At 38.2% G+C, this 21,428-nt stretch overlaps 1 protein-coding gene and 1 long non-coding RNA gene across 2 annotated transcripts in view; one reads left to right on the top strand and one right to left on the bottom strand.

Moving 5' to 3' along the window:
* LOC103563949 (uncharacterized) overlaps nt 1–21,428 on the bottom strand; it is a 45,547-nt gene that overhangs the window by 16,517 nt on the left and 7,602 nt on the right. The gene's annotated exons all lie outside the window — the stretch shown is intronic.
* Nucleotides 878–5,356, top strand: SLN (sarcolipin; the record flags this gene model as incomplete). The annotated part of the gene is made up of 3 exons (XM_008539432.1): nt 878–1,007; nt 1,801–1,872; nt 4,732–5,356. Coding segments are annotated over 3 exons (366 nt in total), but the record flags the coding sequence as incomplete, so codon positions are not given.

Genomic DNA, 21,428 nt, shown 5'->3' with positions numbered 1-21,428 from the left:
CACAATTGCTGGGGTCATGTTTAAAGTGCTTAATTGATGTGCTTTCAAGTCCAATTCAACACTGTAGAGGTCCCATTTACCTTCAGACATCTGGAATGTTGATCATGAATTCATCTTAACGGTCCAGTTTTAGTTGGTATTTACGTTTGACAGTTACAGAATTCTATTTCTCTCAGACATACTCTATAACTCACATTCTTCACTAGTTTTGACCATTTCTCCTACCCTCAATCTATCCAAGTGACTGAGTTTTGCTGTATGAGTTTACTGCTGTATTAGTTTACTGACAGAGATATATATAAACCATGGCTTCCACAGCTGTTTCAGATGAAACTGTATATTAACGTGTAAACTTGCAACATACACTGGAAAGTTATGTGGAGCAGGTGACTGAGGAGATAATTTTCACTGCTTGGACTCAAGTCAGTTTTGAAGGAGCTAAAGATGCCCATTGAATTCTGGTGTGTATGTGTGTAGTTTTGCTGTATGTGTGCAAAGCAGAGCACTGTCTATATTTCAAATAGTTAAAGATATGTGGCACAATGAAGTCACATTTTTACACCCTCACATGCTAAGGGTGTAAATGCAGTCTCACAGCCAAATGCAGCATTTATTTCTTAACATTGGTCTATCACTCTTGGTTTATGATGTTTTAAACACATGTTAGAGATATTCATGAAGATGTAAAAGATAAATTTAAAACCCACATCAATTGCACCAAAAGTCAACTGGAAGGAGAAGATTTTAAGTCCCAGGTGTGTTAATACAAATTGGCAGCCAAAGGAACGGAGTCTTGGCCAACATATTTCCATGTCCACCTAAACACAAATAGCCTCAAACCTTTGGAGGTTGTTCCTTTGAGATGTTTCATCAGTGACATCACAGTGATTGCCACCTCCCTTGGACTACTTTAGGCCCTGCCCAGAGCCCTGGAGTCCAGACAGCCCGGGAGAGGAGCAGGAGTTGGAGCCCAAGTTGGAGAGAGAGGAGAAGCCTGCTGCAGCCAGGTGTGTCCCTGACCCTCTTCAGGTAACGGCAGGATTTTCGTGCATAGCATACAGTGTGTGTGCGTATGTGCGCGTGCATGCAAGTTGAAAACGAGAAAGGCAGAGGAATATTTACATTTCTTAATGAAATGGACAATGCCTATTGTACACAATGTTTCTTAAGATGTAGAGTGAATACTGTTGATTCGTATTTTCCTTTTTTCCACCTCATGGGATGTATTTTTCTCCCTTCCTACTTAAATGTTTTTTTTTTTCATATCAGAGAAGAAAGTCTGTTTTCCATCTTCTCAAAGTCTCCATTCAAAGAAAGTCAATGTTAACCAATTTATTCAGAGCTTTTTTTGATTTTATTTCATCCATATGGCAATCACTTCGGATCATATGGTGTGATCTTGACTGTGGGGACGATTTAAAATGCCATCAAAATTGTCTTTGTGGATTAATGGCAGAAAAATGGATGTTTGCTGATCTGAATTTCTGCCTAACTTTGGTATAAATGTGTGTGAAAGTAAAGTTCGCCCCTTACAGCTAGTGTATATGTTGATTGAATTGGATTTATTAGAAATTCTAACTTTAACTCTTTGTGTTTTATTCATTTAAAAATATATAAAACAACACATTTAAGTTCACTATCAAAGTGCAAGAAATAGTAAGAGGTAAACTGTAGGAAATAAAGAAGTGTGATGATGGGTAGCCTGTCAATTCAGAGACTACAGAAGAAAATGTGAAGGATGCATAAAGCATAGAGTTTGAACAATAATTATAAGGCAACATCTGTATAACTATCACCCAGGTCAAGAAACAGATCATTGCCAGTACCCCAGAAGTCTGTTCCTGATCACCTCTGCCTTCTGCCCCACCAGAGGTAATCACCAACTTGATTGTTGAGAATCTTGTCCTTGCTTTTCCTTGTAATTTTACCCCCTATGTCTGCATTCCTAAACAGTGTGATTAAGTTCCCTGTTTTGGGCTTTGTATAAATGGAATCATATTCTATGTTTCTTTTGTAAATTCTTCTTTTGCCCAACAATTATATTTGTGAGATCCGCCCATCTTCTTGTTTGTTGCTCTGGTTCATGTTTTCTTTGCTCTATAGCATTCAAATGTATGCATATACCACAATTCATCATCCATTCTACGGCTGATGAGCATTTGAGTTGCTTCCAGCTTGGGGGATATTATGAAAATGTTGCTGTGAACATTCTCGCCTGTGTATCCTGGTGCATATGTGCTTGAATTTCCAGAGTAGAAGTGAAATAGCTGGATAATATGGGAATGAGCACTATCAACCTTAATAAAAAGTGTCAAATAGTTTTCCCAAAGTGGTTGAAAATTTATATATTTTTTTAGCCAGGGACATTAATTGCAGTAATAACTCATTCTTGTCATCACTTCTATGGAGTAACCACAATTCTAGCAACTAGTTCCAGTCTGCCAGTTCTAGTCCTGCCTCTAACTTGCTATGTGTCATTAATGAACTACCTCTCTCTAAAAGTCGGTTTCTCAGCTATAATCTTGAGAGAGAACAAAATTGCAGTAATACTTGCCCGAGTGGTTGTGAAGGTCACAGAGTTGTTTGGAAGGTCCCATGGATGGAGCTGTGCACAGTTGTCAATAACATTTTCCGAGTATGTTCCTTTGGGCCACTATCTATGATTTCCTTTATTTAAGAGCATAACCTAACAAGCAAATTTGGTGGGACAGTTATTTTGCACCCCCCTGAATTGGGTTGTTTTGATCATTATAAACAGGGTCTCATATTTTTGGCCGATCTCTGTAGTTCTTCAGAACTCACCCAAATACGTGGGCTTTTGGACCAGGATTTGATTTTATTAATAAATTCCTAAGAAGGAGTCTGCCTTTGATTCTCATCCCTTTGCTTCCAGGCTTCTTGCCTGGATCATCACCTTCCTGTTCCCCTCTGCTCTGTGTACATTCTTACATATTCTCTCTACTTCCCTTATCTGTTTATTTTCTTCTGTTTATTTTCTCCTTCAGGCAACCCTTTGTAAAGATGTTCATTGGCAATTTACTATATTCTTCATGCAGAGGGTCAAAAGATGGATAAGGATTAAAAGGAAAATGAAACATCAATCAATCATCATCAGCCATATTTTAAACCAAGATTCGACAACCTACTGGTTGACACCGTCTGATTTGAAGCTGCGTGTTATGCCAACAATTACATAATAAGAAAAATGATTATTCAGCTGGTTTATAAAAGTAGTAATTTGGCTCACTAATAATATAACAAATACAGTAATTACAATTAATAATTCAGTCAGGTTAGATGGTTAAAAATACCATTCAGGCCCAAAGCTTGCTAATAACTTTTCTGCCCCCTGAAGTCCCACCCTTAGAAAAAACACTCTTTCCTCCTAAACTTTTTCACTCCATAGTAGACTTTTGTCCTAAGTATCTAAAATTTTATCTTTAATTTCATGTGGTTTGCATACATGAAGTGCCAATTCTGCCACATCACTGAAGATAATAGTTCGATCGACTATATTGCATATGTTCTCAAAGTATGATTTCCTGCGTGTACTATCTGTATGAACTATAAAGATACCATCCCTACTCTTTGAAGTGTTTACAATCTAGGCACATCCTGGACTTGACTAAAAATAGCTGGCACAAGCCTTTGTTGAAATAGAAGTACTCATGAGGCTAACACTTGCTCTTTGGACCAAGTGTCTGTTATGTGAGGGACTTCTGGGTGACCCCAGAAGGCTCTGTGCCCAATGCGGGGCTTATAAAAAAGGCCAAGCAGCTGTTGGAACTACTTCAAGCTTTCACGAGGGTTAGATGAAGTCCTCTAGCAGCCTAAAACCTGAAAAATGATGGTATCCTACTTCTATATGCAATTCAAAGAAAGAACAATACTAAACCATAACATTTTTTCTGTTTTGGTGACCTTGCTTGCTGGCACTCTAAGTTAACAAAGTAAGCGCGCACACACACACACACACGCACACACACACAGAATTTGGAGAGAGAAAAGTGTAATATTTTGTATTTTATCAAAAGCATCAATACAATCATCACAGGAAAAAAATCTTGACTATGTTGGTCTTTTTGACATCAAGTAGAAAAGTCAGGCTCTCTTTATTAGTCAGGGCTCTTCAGGGAAACAGAACCATAGGATATGTGTATGTGTGTCTGTGTGTGTTGTGTAGATAGATGATTGATGGATAGATAGATAGATAGATAGATAGTTAGATAGATAGAATTGGCTCATGTGATTGTGGAGGCTGGCAAGTCCAAAATCTGCAGAGTAGGCTAGCAGGCTGGACACCCAGGGAAGAGTTGCAGCCTTAGTCCAAATATAGTCTGGAGGCTAGAAATCCGAGATCAAGGTGTTGGCAGAGTTGATTTCTTCTGAGGCCTCTCTCCTTGGCTTGCAGATGGCCGCCTTCTCCTTGTGTCTTCACATGGTCCTCCCTCTGTACATGACTGTATCTTAATATCCTCTTCTTATAAGGACACCTGTCATATTTGATTAGGGTCCATCTTAATGACTTCGTTTTAACTGAATTACCTCTTAAAAGACCCTATCTCCAAATATAGTCACATTCTGAGATACTTGGGGTTAGGATTTCAACGTATAAATTTTGAGGGGGACACAATTCAGCCCATGACACTCACCTCTTCCACCATGCTTCTATTTCCTTTGAGAAAAAAATGCTCACTAATCTCCCCATTTTTTTTTGCTGTTTTCTGTTAGGAGGTGAGGACAACAGGAGGTCTTTGGTGTGCCCTCAGAAGTCCGCCTTCAATTCTCACCCAGCCACTCTGAGAATGGAGTGGAGACGGGAGCTGTTTCTCAACTTCACCGTTGTCCTGATTACAGTTCTCCTTATGTGGCTCCTTGTGAGGTCCTATCAGTAGTGAGAGGCCATGCCACGCTCCTGGGATTGACTGCAACACTCCAGAGCTGCCTGCTGTATGCCCTGAGACCTCACCGCTGTCATGGGATGCCTTTCCTGGCACCCCAAGACATTTCTGACCTGCACTCACAATATCTGAGGTGCCTCCAGTGCTAGGATCGATTGTGTGTTCTCTAAGGATGCTGCTCTCAAGGGCTCCCAAGCGTTTGCCTGCGAGCATTAGATTTATTCCCCCAACTCTTACTGCAAACATGTTAGACAAGCCACAAGGTTAAAATTAAACTGGATTCCCGGTGATGTAGAATTGTAACAAGCCTCTGATCTGTCTTACCACACGTCCCTTCAACCCACACTGTCTGCAACCAAACTCTAAATCAACCTGCCAGAAGAAAGAAATGTTAGACCAAGTCTTTGTCAGCTCCTATAGCTACTGTGTGAATAAAGTTAAGTCAACCACAAAAACGACTTTGAGAATTTATTTTAGCTTCTGTTTGTGATACTGCATTTGACCCTTGGCTGGGATTGAAGTGACAAATGCTACAGTATTTCTAGCATTTGAGATAAGCCAAAATACTCCAACTGCTAAGGATTTGAAACCAAGTCAATTACGAGTGTCACATTTCAAATGATTCCATTGGTTCAGTGCTCCTCAAACTTTCCCTCTGAACTAATCTCAAGGGCAGAGGGAGAATGAATGCATTCCGCTAGGAGGTCCAGGGCACAGCCTGAAGTTTCCACTAAAAGCACACAATTTCTTTGAAGTTTTGTGTTTTATCTTTAAAATTCACAAGAAATGTGTATTTTACCCTATGATATCTCCATGTTTGTTTTAATATAAATATTTACAATTGTTTACCATTGAGTAAAACTAGAGAAGAGTCATGTCCCTAAGAGTAGCATTTTTCAGTTTGGTTATTATCATTATGCAAATCGAGCGAGTCATTAATAAACTATAGTTATAACAAAGAGGAAAATAAAAAGTACAAATTTACATATATGTTTATAAAAAAGACTATGAAATAGATATTTCTAAAACACGTAGCTAGAACACCCCATACCAGATAGATCAAATTTGTTCTTTGTGCCAATTCTAAGGTAATCGCAGAGAAGGGAAACGTCGTTAAACCTCATCTTTCACAGCACTCCTCGTGAGGGCATTTCTTGCCGAGAATTCGGCCTATCGCTGAGGCATTACCTACCTAGCATTGTGGTTCTCAACCCTGGCTGCACAGTTTATTCACCCAGGGATGGTTTTTCAAAAATATTCCTGCTAGGTCCTCCTCAGACCAATTAAATAAAAGTCTCAAGGGAAAGAGCCCAAGCATCTACATTTTTCAAAAGTCCTCTGGATGATTATATTGTGTAGCCAGAGTTGAGAATCGAGGATAGCTACCAGTACTTCTCAAACTTTAACGTGATTACGAATCACTGGGAGGTCCCTTTTAAATGCAGATTCTGATTCAGTTTTGATTCTGACTCAGTCTGGACTGGGGCCTGAGATCCTGCACTGTAAACAAACTCCGAAGGGGTACCGGTGCTGTGGTCCATGGTCTACATGTGGAGTAGCACATTAGAACCACCTGGGACCTTTAGCAAACAACCCAAGCTTAAGCCCTATTCCCAGGAGTTTCTAATTCAATTGATCTGGGGTGAACCTGAGCATTATTCTTCTTTTAAAAGGATTCCAGGTAGCCTAATGTGCAGCCAAGATTAAGAACCCTGATATAATTAAAGGGAGAAGTGTCTTTTTTTTAAAGGAAGATTAGCCCTGAGTTAACATCCACTGCCAATCCTCCTCTTTTTGCTGAGGAAGAGTGGCCCTGAGCTAACATCCATGCCCATCTTCCTCTATTTTATATGTGGGACGCCTGCCACAGCATGGCTTGAGATCTGAACTGGAGAACCATGGGCTGCTGAAGTGGAGCGCACGAACTTCACTACGATGCCACCAGGCTGGCCCCCAAAAGTGTTGTTATTTTTGAGGGGTTTCCAGAAAAAGTTGGCAAATAGTGATGTATGTTTCTCAATGTCCTGTTCCTAATTTCAGAGTTGGACTACATATACGGATGGCAGTTGTTAATGTTTCAGTGTGCAGCACATCTACTCATAGGCACATGGCTCTAGGGTGCTTGGTGGAGGGTTACTAGTCTTTCCCTTACTCAAAGAAAACCTTAGAGAATCTACCGTGTATGTGTTGGAGAAGGTGTGTGTGGTGGTGGAGAGGGGAATGGACAAAAGGAGCAACAACATTCCTTCCACGTAAGTTTGAGTCCTCGTGCCAACATTTACAATAAGTACCACTTGTTGAGTTTATTGTATATGAAGCCCTATACTAGGCACTTTCCACACATTAAGCCACTTAGCACATGTGGGAACTGAGGATCACAAAGCTCACTAGCCAGATGTAAGCGGTGAAGCCAGGATGACAAAAGCATCATCTTATTATCTGTTGGGGTCTGCATACAAATCATACTTCATTATTGATCTCCAAATCGTTTGATTATAGGTTCTTATTCTCCCATTCTTTAGCTTTCTAAAATATCAGCCTAATTAGATAAAGGGAACAGCTGTAATTCTCTACGTAACTTCTCTTTGCTTGTCAGTCCTCACCTTTCTCCTGCCTGTCTCTTCCTGCTGATAGGACCCGTTTGCAGGCCATATTATGGGTCACCTTTGCAGGGGTGGGGCATCCATTAGCTGAGGCTAGAATTATGTCTAATTTCTCCCGTGTTCAGGAATCCTAGTCATTATGGCTAGATTCCAGTCTGATTCATAATTCTCCTTCTATGTATAACCTTCCCTGGGATCTTGGGTACCTTGAATCATCACAGTACTCCCTCAGTGTTGGCCCCATCTACCCAAATGCTGTTCAGTTACCTCCAAACAAGATGCCAGTTCTCCTCTGGAACCAGAACATTGAATTCTAGTTGTTAGCTAAAGTCCAGCTCATTGGCTTGATCCTGCCCTAGCTTTTTTCTATTTAGTTTGTTTATTCCTTCAACAAATACTTATGTGAAACTATGTGTCAGGCATTGTACTAGACACTGGGGATAAAATGGTAAATGAGATAGATAAGCCCCATTCTTATGGTGCATATGATTTAGTGAGGGAGATAGATACATGAACAGGTGGTTATAATGGCATGATAAGTTCTTTGACAAGAAAAGGAAAGGGTTTTGTTGGAGGAGATTCCAGGCAGAGAGAACTGCATGAATAAAAATCTAAAGGTCAGAGAGCATGACAAATTCAGGAAATTGAAAGTATCTTCATAGCTAAAGCATAGAGTGCCTCTCCCACCATTGGCAGAACTTATGCTACATAAGGGTAGATCTCAAAATTCTGACTGCATCTGTCTGACTTTCTCATTGGACCACCTCTGGGATCCCTCACCATCACGCTTTACTCACTGGAAGAGACCTCCTGCCACCAACAACTGTCTGAACCATGCCTGTGCTTGCACAGAGTTTAAACGCTGGACCTTGGAACACCTGGCAACCTTTATCTATGACAGTCAGGTCAGTTCTCCCCACTTACCATCTTACCCTTTGAGAAGCTCTTTGTTAGGTGATGGTGTCTTCCTGCCCTGAGCTGCCAGGATCCCAGCGCATCTTAAAGTTGAACTGTTCATATCACAATGCCAACCAACCACGTGAATTTTAAAAAGAAGATATCTTATATTGCTGGCTTAGACTTTTCTTCCAGTCTTCCCTAAACTCACTGCTAAATTGGACATCTTTTGGAACATCCCATTTTTATCTAATGATTTTCTTACATTGAGAAAATACACAAGCTTTTATTGGTTTAGCAGTCGCAACACCATATCTGGTCACCAACTCCTCTCCCCAGGACTGCCATATAGTTGGCCTTTATAGGCATAAGAAATTATCCAGATAATTCATGTGCCAAGACATGGCTCTAAGAAAGGAGCCCCAAGATACTCCAGCTTCCATAACCACATTTCCATCTTTGCTCCATTGACCCAGACAGAGGTGTGTGAAAATTGCCATAAAATGGTAGTGCTGCCATTGTTCTCTTTTAATTTGAGGCTCTCAATCAATCTAGAAGCCATCTCAAGGGGACAGTTCCCTTTTCACTCCTACTGTTTTCTTATTGCTTAGCAGTCCCTTTTGCTCCACTGGGACACAATTCTTTCTGCCATTCCCACCTGCCCCCGCTGCCATTTTGGGACTTGATCCGTGCCCTTCCTATATAGGATCCCAGAGCCTTCTTCAGCAGGCAGGGCATTTCTGTTACCATCTTGAAATCCCACTACCCAGAATCCTGTGCTGAATGCCTAGAGTACTCAATAGTTAAGGACAAAATAAACTAATCTGGTTCTCTTCTCCTTTCCTCCAAATATGTTACCCATCATTCTCCTAGATATATTTTATCATTTTACTGCTTTCTGAATGTCTTCTAAAAAATTTTGGCACAGAAGACCTTTCTTAGCTGATCCACATCTATTTTTAGCTTCTGTTCTATTTACCTGTCCCACATGCCCACCCCACTGCTCATTTCCTCCTATTTGTAGTTTTCAAGGGTGCCATGTTCTTTTATATTGCCGTGACCTTGCACATCTGTTCCCTTTGCCTGAGCTTCCCTCTCTTTCTTTCCCTGGCTAATTCATTTGTTGAGATTGCCATTAGGTGTTATTACCTCTTGGAAGTTATCCCCAGATAATTCCCTTCTCTGAGCCTCACGCCTAACGTGCTCATAGCACTTACCTCATTGTATGGTTTGTTTGCACTTGTCTCCCATGTTTGTTTCTTGTCTATGAGGACTCTCTTAAATGTTAAATTTTAGTTCCTAGCTGGTCCATCATCATCACTAAATAAGTATCAGTTGAACACATCAATAAACTCTGGGCTAGATATAAAATCCTCCTGAATAAACATGTACCCATTTCTATGATTGGGTGCATGATCTGTGCTCACCACAGTGTAATAAAGAGGGAACTATGAAATCCATAGTTCTAAAAGTTCTATACTATTGAGCAAATCAAACTTCTTTTAAACTTTAGACAGTTGAAACAGCTTTTCCAAAGGCAGTTTGCTTCTTTATAAAATATTCATGGCGCTTGCTTCTTTTGATCTGTCTCTAACACCACCCTGAACACTTTGACAATGTTTATGAATGACTCATCAAAGCCCAAAGTGCTGAGCGTATTTTTGAGTTCATCTACAAACAGGGTGATATTGGAGAAATTTCCATTTTTCGAGCTGCATAAAGTTGGAGTTAAACTTCATTTATAAACAGCATATTTAATCAAACGTTATTGCATACCTACTGTGTGTTAGGAACTCATTTTATTTAATTCTCCTTTATTTTCTGAAGTATTTATTTTTATTAATACCTTGAGAGTGAGAAGACTGAGGCTCAGAGTGGACAAACGACCAGCCCCAAAACACAGAGCTAACGAGAGGCAGAGCTGAGAAGCAAATCCAGTTCTTTCCCACTCAGATCAGGCAGAGCTCTTTTCCAAACTCATGGCTGCCCCTCTGTGCTATCAGATAAGTGATTCTAGGGCAGAAAGCACGTTCCCTTACTCCGGGCAGAAAGTACCAAAGATATGGTATATGGGGCAGAAAGTACCAAAGATATGGTATATGTCAGAGGCCTGAATCGCTCTACAGCTCAATCACATGGGGTGTGCAGCTTACACAATTCTGTTTCCCAGGAGTTTGAAACAAAGCCCTGGAATCGTCTTTTCTTTGTCAGTCAACTGAGCAGTAGATAAGAAGGGACAAGAATATTGATGACTGATTACTTTTCAACGTGTTGTTGTTATCTACGGGGATTAAGTGGAAATGGCAGCACTATCTCCAGCATTAGCCAGTTATACACACTTGCAGCAATTTGTCACATGGAGATGTTTTTATCTCTCACCCACCAGATCATTTTAAAATAAAGCATTGGAAAATGCACAGCCTTTGGATTCACAGACTGTATTCTGCTTATTAATATGTGACCTCAGATAAGTTACTGAACTTCTTTGAGCCACAATTTCCTTAGACATAAAAATTGAGAATAATACTTTCTTTTTAGGAAAAAGGTTAAATCAGATATTATTTAGACATCCTGTGTTTAATCAGATAATTAGTGCCTGGCAATTAATCAACACTCAATAAACAGTAGTTAATATTATTATAACATAAGCAAATTGTTCACAATGCTTAGAGCATAGAAGGCTTTAAAAAAGTGTTAAGGATTGGTGGTGGGCAATGCTGCTGCTGCTATTTCAACGCTATCTCTTCTAGGAGGGAAAATAAAACACTTTGTGAAAGTTAGTGATTCTTTCTTTTCTTTTTGAAAGCAGGATAAAGGTATAAGAGAATTGCAGATTTCTTTAATCCTGAAGAGTATAGTGTATTTCTCAAAATGCAAGGAACTCTTGAAGTACAATATCTGAAACACCTATTCAATTGCGGACTCCTGCATCAAGCCCAGGACTACGGAAATGAAATCTCTGAGAGTGGGGTCTGGCTTGCCACATTTTAAACCAGCTCCCCAGATGATTCTTGTACTCACTAAAGCTTGAGAACCACTAATCTACAACATCCTCCAACGCCAGCCCCCAGGATTTTCATTTCTAATATTATCCAGGATTCGGGCACAGGTTGGACTGAGGACTTCACACATTTTCACTTTCTCGGAGGGATCACAGAATTCTCACCCTCATTCCCTTGAACTACAAGTTTACATTCTTCTTCTTCCCAGTCCCTCCAGGGAAAGCTCTCCTTCCATCCTCCACACCCATTCCTAGTCGGATCCCACCCTGGATCTATAGATTCTCTCCCAAATGAGGCTGCTTCTTTGTACTTGCAGATTCAGATCTATCCACAGCTACGCTTACTAAGTTGATTTTTTAAAACCTGAGTTTATACAGTGTGTCAGCTTGTATGCAAGAGTTCTATTTTGATATATTCAAAGAAAAGTTGGAACTGTCATTCAAATTTTAATAACTTTAGAACATTAAATATCAGTAGATCTTTCCAAATTTTGCTCCCAATTGACCCCCACCTTTTTCCTGGCAGTCAGGTTGCACCCCAGGATAGAAAAATCACCATAAAGCAGTCTTCACTTCAGACCTCAGATTTAAAAGATTCAGAACTTTGTTACTTTCTCCCTGGGTAGGTAAAGTGAAAATGAGTTTTCTCAGCAGCAGCCATTCCATCCTGGGTCTGCCCGACGCGATATCGGTCTGGCGGCTGTGTTCACTGGCTCCAGCCAATACTGTGTGACCCAGATCCAACTGTGAATTGCTTCTCTTCCAGCCACTTTCCCACTTTATATTCCTCTGACACAGCCTCAAAAAGGCCATGGAGGAAAAAAGTCTATTTTCTATATATGCTATGTCTACGATGATGACATGCATAGTGATACCCACCACCCACACACTCACATACATCCTGCCAAGTGCCAAGTTAATTTGTCTTCACAATGGCACTCTTCAGCTCTTCAGAGCTTTCCTGATGATTATCTGACAATTTAACATGAAAGCTGCTCCTGTCCTTTGCTGCATCTCCATTGAACATTCCATCTTCATCCAGAATGACAAGGCATTCAGAGCGTCTTAAAATCAATGTTGAGACTTCTCTGTGAGTAGCAGAGCTACACTCGGAATCAGGTGATAGCGTAAGGCCGTTTTTGTCAGTCACCACTCCCATTCCCACCCTGTCAGATTGACTGGGATCTCATTCGTATTGCAGACTAATAGAGAAAGTGGGAAGCTATTGTAAGATTTGATTTTGTCATGTGTGATGATACCTTAAACCTTGATTTTGGAAATGAGAAACAGCCATATGCAATTCGAGACTGCCAACCTGAGAAACATTATGCATTATAGCATGTGTCACTGACATTAAGGATGGTTTTGGACCAGTTTGTTTTGAATGTCGGTTATGAAAGATCATATCTTTGACATTTAGTACTATTGATAATTAGTCTCTGAGCCATGAAGTATTCTCTTCCTGGGAAAGATGTGTATAGCTAAATATATTTCCCTTGAAGATCTCTGTATTGGGTTCCATCTTCTCTTTTCCCTCTTTTCCCGGTATTTTCAGCGTCCCAAATATGCTTAGACTGATACCATAATGATTAATATGGACTTTCGGGTAAGGTTGCATTTAATCTGCAAATCAATCCCCCAAAATAAAAGGACATCCTTTCTATCTACAGTGAAAAGGTAAAGCAAGTCCGATGCTTCAGACCTAGCTGTGCAAACCACATGACCACTCATCTATGGAAATGAGAATGAAGGGCTATCTCTGCTGTGAGACAATGATGGGGTAGTACCTGACTGCAGGACGTATATTTTGATAAGCATTATTTTTTATTTGCAATTCAAAACTGGCAAATATTCTTCTGAGCATTAGGCATGATGACTTGAAAAAAGATACCAGAAGCTTGTTTTCTATCTTGGTGCCAATGAAAAAACAACTCAGCTCTGAAATCTGAACTGCTATATGTTACTGTGCTATTTTAATCACAACTCATTAGAACCCTTCATTATAAAGTCTTATATTTTCTGGGAAGAGACAAATTTACTCAAATTTTGCTTGGCTAGAGTTTCCCTGAGGTAGTCAGAACTCTTTGGTAAGGTGAAAATCGGTCCTAGCCATGTTAATGGAAATCCTTGCCTTGGCTTACCTCTTTCATCAACAAAAAAATACAGAATGGATAGTGGAAGAAAGTAGTTACAAATACCAGCTATGATCATATATATACATGCACACACACACACATATGCACATACAAGGCCTCTGTAGCTGTGTATGTGTGTGTATGGGACATATAAAGTCAATATATCTTATGTTACATGATGAGGGAATTTTACCTGAAAAGGATGGGCTCAGAGATGATGGAATCAGAAGCCTGCAGAATCTTTTAGAATCTTTCCTACGGTTATTTAATAATAAACACTCTAGCCTTCATTACGGTTGGAAGTAGAAAAAAAAATTCAGCAAGCATTGAAATTTTAGCTGTGGGAGGAATAAATAGCCCCTATGACCTCTGAGATTTCCTACAATATCATTGGACGGTTTCCCTGAGAACTTTTTACAGCTCTCAGATGCTAAAACCAGCGGCTTACAGATATCTTTCCTTACTCTCAAGGAACATGATCTAAATATGAATCATCACAGGCACCAATATCTTGGCTAGAAAATCTTCCTAGTGACACAGTATCCTATTCCCTGAGAGATGCCAAAGGAATTCTTTCCACAGCTTCTTCCTCAGAAGAGAAGCAATAGGGCATAATGGAAAAAACAGTGGCTTTGGCTACAATTAGACTAAAGTTTTAATCCTGACTCGGCCATTTATTAATTGTTTGACCCGTGACAAGTAAATTAAAACTCCCTGAGACACAGTTTTCTAATCTAAAAATGGAGATAACATTCCCTACCTTAGCAGGTAGTGGAAGAAGTAGAAATAGTGCATATAAAGTACACAAACATAGTAGATTCTAGATGAATTATAACTCTTAGCTATGACTTTTAGGTTGAATCTGGTTACTAGAATGGAGCATCATCTCCTCATACAAGGTAAACTTTTGAAAGTTTAACGTCTCACCAAGTCCACCACACGTGTCTGTGTGTTGAGGGTAAGTGTTGGGATGAGCGAAGATAAGAATAAGAAATTAGAAGCTAATTTTCATCTTTTTAAGTAAAATTTTAGTATTCCCTTTCACCTTTCCCTTTCCAATTCCTTTCTGCCTCATTTACTTTTTTAAAACAATATTTACTTTTAAAATCAAAAGTAATACATCAATACATTTTTGTTAAAAAGTGTGAACAGAAGCATCCTTGTCATTCCTTTTTTCTGACTAGGGGAGAGTCAAAATAGCTGCTGCTGTAGAGATGAAATGCTAGGGAGTAAATAACCAAGCTTGGCTCTTCCGACTAGAAGTCAAAAGTGTCTTAATTATTCTTGCATATTAACTATTTCATGTGAAGTTCAGAATCAGTTTTTAAAATTTTATAAAAAGTCCATTGGGATTTTTATTTTAAGTATAGTGAATTGTAAATTGATTTTAAGAGAAGTAACACCATTAAAAGATTGAATATTTTAAAATCATGAACTTGGTGTATTTCTCCAAATATACTAGTCTATTTTTAAAAATGTCCTTCAGTAAAATTTATAGTTTTAGTTAAAAGGACTTACATATTTTTTTCTTTTAGTTCCATGATTACTTTTTTAAAATTGAGCTATAATTGACGTATGACTTTGTATTAGTTTCAGATGTACGTCATAATGATTTGATATTTGTATGCGTTGCAAATGGATCGGCACAGTAAGTCTAGTTAACATCCTTCACCATACATAGTTAGAAAAATTTTTTTTCTTGTGATGAGAACTTTTTTTTGATGTTGTAAACTTTTTTTATTGAAGTATAGTTGAAATACAATACTATATTAGTTTCAGGCCTACAACATAGTGATTCAACATTTATATACGTTATGAAATGATCACCACGACAAGTCTAGTCACCATCTGTCACCATACAAAAGGGATGAGAACTTCTAAGATCTTTTCTCTTAGCAACTTTCAAATATGCAACATAATATTATTAACTATAGTCACCATGCCATACATTACACCCCCAGGGCTTATTTATTTTGTAGCTGGAAGTTTGTACCTTTTCCTCTTCACCCATTTTACACACCCTCCCTCCTGCCTCTGGCAACCACCAATCTGTTCTCTGTATCTATGAGCTTGGTTTTTTGTTTTAGTTTTCAGATTCCTCACATAAATAAGATCATATGATACTTATCTTTCTCTGTCTGACATTTCACTTAGCATAATGGCATTAGGTTCCGCATATGTTGTCCCAAATGGCAAGATTTCATTCTTTTTTATGGCTGAATAATATTCCAGTGGGTGTATATGTGTGTGTATATCACTTTTTTTTTATCCATTCATTCGTCAATGGACACTTAGGTTGTTCCCATATCTTGAGGATTGTAAATAAGGCCGCCATAAACATAAGGGTGCATCTATCTTTTTGAGTTAGTGTTTTCATTTTCTTTGAACAGATATCTAGGAGTGGAATTGCTGGATTACATCATAGTTCTATTTTTAATTTTTTGAGGAACTTCTGTGCTGTCTTCCATGGTGGCTGCACCAATTTACACTCCCACCAACAATGCACAAGGGTTCCCAAAAAGGTCTTATGTATTTCTTATTAAATTTATTCATATGTACTTCATAGTTTTTTGCTATTATGAACAGAATATTTTTCTGTTAATTAAAAAATTAATATTTCTATTAATAGTATGTTTATTTTATATCCAGCCACATTACTAAACTCTCATTAGTTCCAGGAGTTTGGCAGTTGTTGCTTTGGAATTTCCTAGTTGACAATCACTTATTAGGCAAATAGTGATGCTTTATTTCTTCTATTCACATGTGTATAGCTTAAGTCCTTTTTATTCATGTTGCATCAGCTAAATTCTCCAGCAATATGTTGATCAATGGAGATAATAGAAGGCATCGTTTGTTTCTCACTTTACTGAGAATGCTTCTACAGTTTCCCCATTAGGTATGATATTTGATGTAAGTTTTGGTAGGTAACTTTTATTTGGTAAAGAGTTCCTTTTCTATTCTCAATTTGCCAATTTAAAAAATCAAGGTATGGTTTTAGCTTTATCAAATGCTTTTTTACCATCTATTGAGATTATCGTATAGTTTCTTCTTCATTTGATCTGGTAATTAAGCTACTTATATATCTGGGAAATATCTTACTTGATCACAATATATTATACTTCACTATATAACCAGAGTCAGCTTACCATCTTATTTACAATGTTCTCCCCTATATTCATAAGTGGGATTGGTTTTTTATTTTCTTTTCTCGTGTTATCCTTCTTCAGTTCAGGGGTGGCAATAGGATCATGCTGGTCTTATAAAATACGTTGGATAACTTTCAGTTTTCCATTTATAACTTGTAATATTTTATATAACATTGAAATTATCTTTTATTGAGGATTTGATAGAACTCATTGGTAAAATGCTTGGTGGAATACTTTTATTAGGGATAGATCTTAGACTATACAATTTCTTATATTATTACTGATCTATCTAGATATTCTACTTCATGAATCAACTTGGGTAATTTATATTTTCTCTTAAAAATCCTTCATTTCTTCTTGGGTTTTAAACATATAGCAGGTGGGTAACTCAGACCAATACTTCCGAAAAAAAATAGCTAGAAAAGCTGGACAAAATATTTTTAAGAGATATGTTTGACGGCTTTGGGTAGCTAAAAAGGGCATGAAGAACTTCAGGCTCACGTTAGGAGATTTCATCACTGTGTGAACATCACAGAGTGTACTTACACACACCTAGATGGTATAGCCTACTACACACTTAGGCTCTATTGTGCTATTCTTATGGGACCATCGTCATTTATGTGATCCATTGTTGCCCAAAACATAGTTATGCAGTGCATGAATGTATTTCAGATTTTTTTTTCCTATTAGTTTTTAGATTCTGAAGAAGTGACTGAGACAGTCAATAGTGTTTTAGATAGCCTTTAGGAACTAAAGGAATAAGCATTTGAATTCAGAGTCTTCCAAGAAGAGGAGTTATGGAAAGCTCCCTAGGCTTTGGGTAGACTGTCAAAAGGTTACACTAGAAGTAAGATAAACCAGAAATAAACTGGCCTTCATAATAACTGAAGTCCAGATTTTTATCCCATCTGACAATCTCTGTTTTTTAATTCATATATTTGGACCACTTACATTTAACATAATTATTGATATGGTTGCATTTAGCACTATTTGTTTTCTATTGGCTCCCTGTTTTTGTTTTTCTGTTTCTGCTTTCCTGTGTATCTGGTGTATGCCATTTTAATTTATTTATTGGCGTTTTGACTACATTTCTTTGAATAATTGGTTTAGTGGTTGCTCTGGGGATTACAATATATGCTTTTCACAGTCTACTTAGAGTTAATATTTCATGGCTTCAAGTGAAACGTAAAATCTTATATTCATATAGATCTCTTTACCCTTTTTTCTTTACATTGTATTGCATTTACAACCACTGAAAACCCCCATACATAATGTTATAATTTTTCTTTTTTTCTTTTTAAAGAATGAAAAGTCTTTTTTTCTTTTCTGGGAAAAATTTTCCTTGAGCTAACGTCTATTGCCAATACTCCTGTGTCTTTTTTCCCCTCTTCCCAAAGCCCCAGTACAAAACCCCAGTAGTACATATTCTAGTTGTAAGTCCTTCTAGTTCTTCTATGTGAGCTGCTGCCACAGCATGGCTACTGACAGACAAGTGGGGTGGTTCCATGCCCAGGAAACAAACTGGGCCACCAAAGAGGAGTCCAGCAAACTTTAACCACTAGGCCCTGAGGGTGGCCCTAATTTTGCTTTTAATAGTCATATATGTTTTAAACAATTTAGAGAAAAAATAGTCTAATTATTCAGATATTTACCATTTCTGTTGCTCCTTCTTCATTCCAAGTATCCTTCTGATACAATTCCCCTTCCCCCTTAAGAACTTCCCTTAGCATTTCTTTTAGGGCTGGTCTTCTGTCAACAAATTCCCTTAGTTTGCCTTCATCTTGGAACGTTTTTATTTGCCTTCCTCTTTGAAGGGTATTTTCACTAAATATAGAATTTTGGGTTGACCATTATTTTCTTTCAGCACTTTGAAAATGTTGTTCTGCTGTCTTCTGATCATCATGGTTTCTTATGAGAAATCTGCAATCATTCAATTTGTTGTGCTTCATATGTAATATCTATATGTTTTATTTATCTCTGACTGCTTGCAAGATTTTTCATTATCTTTGATTTTCAGCAGTTTAGTCATGATGCACCTGGTTGTAGTTTTCTTTGAGTTTATCCTATTTGAAATTCACTGAGCTTTTTGAGTCTGCAAACTCAAGTCCTTCAACAAATCTGGGATGTCTTCAGCCATTATTTTTTCAAAAATTTTTCTCTGCATCAATTTATTTCTCTTCTTCTTCTTGGACCCTCATAATAAGGATGATAGACTTTTTTACATTTTCTTACAGATCCCTGGGTCTCCATTCAATATTAAAAAATTGTTTCCCCTTTGTTGTTCAGATTTGATGATTTCTATCCATCTGTTTTTAAATTCACTTACTCTTTTCTCTGTCATTTCCATTATGCTATTGAGCCCACCAGTGAATTTTTTATTTTAGTTATTTTACTTTTCAGTTCTAAAATTTTCATTATTTTAGTCTCTCTCTTTTTTTTTCTTAGAACTCCTATTTTTTCCATTCATTTCAAGAGTATTGTCCTTATTTCATGGAGCATACTTAGAATGGATACTTGTAAAATTTTTGTGTGATGATTCAACAGCTGGTCATTTCTGAGATCCTACCTATTGATTATATGTTCTATTGAGGATTATTGAGAATTTCCTTATCTTTACATCAAGCAATTTAAAATTATTTCCTGGACATTTTCAGTATTATGTTATGAGGCATTGGGTTCTGCTAAGGTCCTCTGGACGATTTGATCTTTAGTTTTAGTAGGTAATCAATCTGGTTAATTTAAGATTGCAAGTCCCAATCTGGTTAATTTAAGATTGCAAGTCCCAATCTGGTTAATTTAAGATTGCAAGTCCCAATCTGGTTAATTTAAGATTGCAAGTCCCAATCTGCCTTCTCTGTGCTGTGATTCCAATGTCAGCTTAGTTTTTAAAGGGTTTGCAGTGTTGTTTGGGTTCACCCCTGGTGTGGCCCACTCAGAGGCTAGTTTGGGACATGGGCAATGGTCTACATCATAGTTCAGTTCTCAAACTCTTTGCTATGTTGCTTCCTATCCACCCATGAAGATCTCAGAAGTGACTGACTACACAGATTTAGAGGATCCATTTCTACAGCTGTCCTTTCTACGATTTCCCCAATATTTTCTAGCTCTCAAAGGCCCCTTCTCATGGTCTTTAGAAAGCTGGAGGGAAAAAGCTGGAGTTTTGGCCTCCCCATGCTGCTACATACTTGCCAAAACTGGATCTGCCTCAGGAGCAAAGGGTAGAGAAAAAAGAGAGAGAAAACAATTAATAGACATTCCCCTAATACACTTCAGACTGCAGGACTCCTTTCCCCAGTTCTTCTGCAATAAAAAAGGGTTTTCTCTGCGTTTTAGGTGACTTCAAGCTCACCACTGCTGCTCTGTTCTGAGTACAGCTTCATGACTTGCCACAGGCCACAGCCGAGAGATTAATAAAAGAAAAAGTAGGGGATTCCCTCCACATTCACAATCCTGCAGGGTCTCTTACCTGGTCCTCTGACTAGAAAAAAAGGGTTTCTCTGAGAGCTTTTCTGTTCATACCTGTTCCAAGATTTGGGCTGCCCTGGAGTCTAAATTAGGAGATATGGGTAGAAAAATAAAAAAACCGGGAACTCTCCGCTATAATGGTTATTACATGAGTTTTGAGAAAAAGATAGAAGATGAAGCAAGTTTATTTATTTTAGCCAAAACCAGAAGTTCATGAATTCTAGATTTGAATCATCTAAACCCCTGATTGGATTAAGGTGATACAAGACCCCTAGTGCCACAGTGGTCTGGCAGAGCAAACGAAAGCTCTCTCAGGAGACTCTCTTAATCCTAGGCCTCAATTTATTTTTACAATTTTTTCACATGCAATATCTGCCACTCAATAAAAATGACTAGGCATATGAAGAGACAAGTTAATAAAAAACAAGAGAATCAATAGACAATAGAGAAGATCCACAGAGAATATAGATAATGCAGTCTTTTGACGCCGACTTTGAAATAACTCTGCTTAAAATGTTCAAGGAGGGGCTGGCCCCGTGGCTGAGTGGTTAAGTTCACGCGCTCCACTGCAGGCGGCCCAGTGTTTCGTTGGTTCGAATCCTGGGCGCAGACATGGCACTGCTCATCAAACCACGCTGAGGCGGCGTCCCACATGCCACAACTAGAAGGACCCACAATGAAGAATATACAACTATGTACCAGGGGACTTTGGGGAGAAAAAGGAAAAAAATAAAATCTTTAAAAGCAAAATGTTCAAGGAAAAAATATATATTGTTATAACATTGTCGCTTGCATTCTTTTATAGCTTTTAATATTCTCTGTATCTGCAATTTAGTCTTTTATTAGAAGGCTTGCCAACTTCTTATTTCCATCAAATGAGTGGAGTCAAACTAGAATTTGTGACATTGGAGTGAGGGAATCACTTTAGAAGAAAAGAAGGTTTTAAAGTCAGTTACCTTCCCAGAAAAAAACAGCGCTATTTTCTATACAGTTTAAATAAAGAAGTAATTAAGATCAGTTTTATTTAGCCCATATTTAATATACACACACCTATCCAGCAGCATTTTTTATTCAACTTACCCATTCGGACTATAGTTTCCAGGTTATTCAAGGGTTGTCTTTTTTGACAGTAAATTTTCTTCTGGGAATCCCACTTTTTAAAAAATTTGATTTGTCTTCATCTTATTTTCTATCCTGCCTCAACTTAACTTTTCCCTTTTCTTTTCTTATCTCGTTGAGAAAGCTTACGATTCCTCCAGAATTGGGATCTTGCCACTTGC

This window comes from Equus przewalskii, chromosome 6 (assembly GCF_037783145.1).
Source record: "Equus przewalskii isolate Varuska chromosome 6, EquPr2, whole genome shotgun sequence".
NCBI lineage: Eukaryota > Metazoa > Chordata > Mammalia > Perissodactyla > Equidae > Equus > Equus przewalskii.
This window is presented reverse-complemented; position numbering and strand designations above follow the sequence as displayed.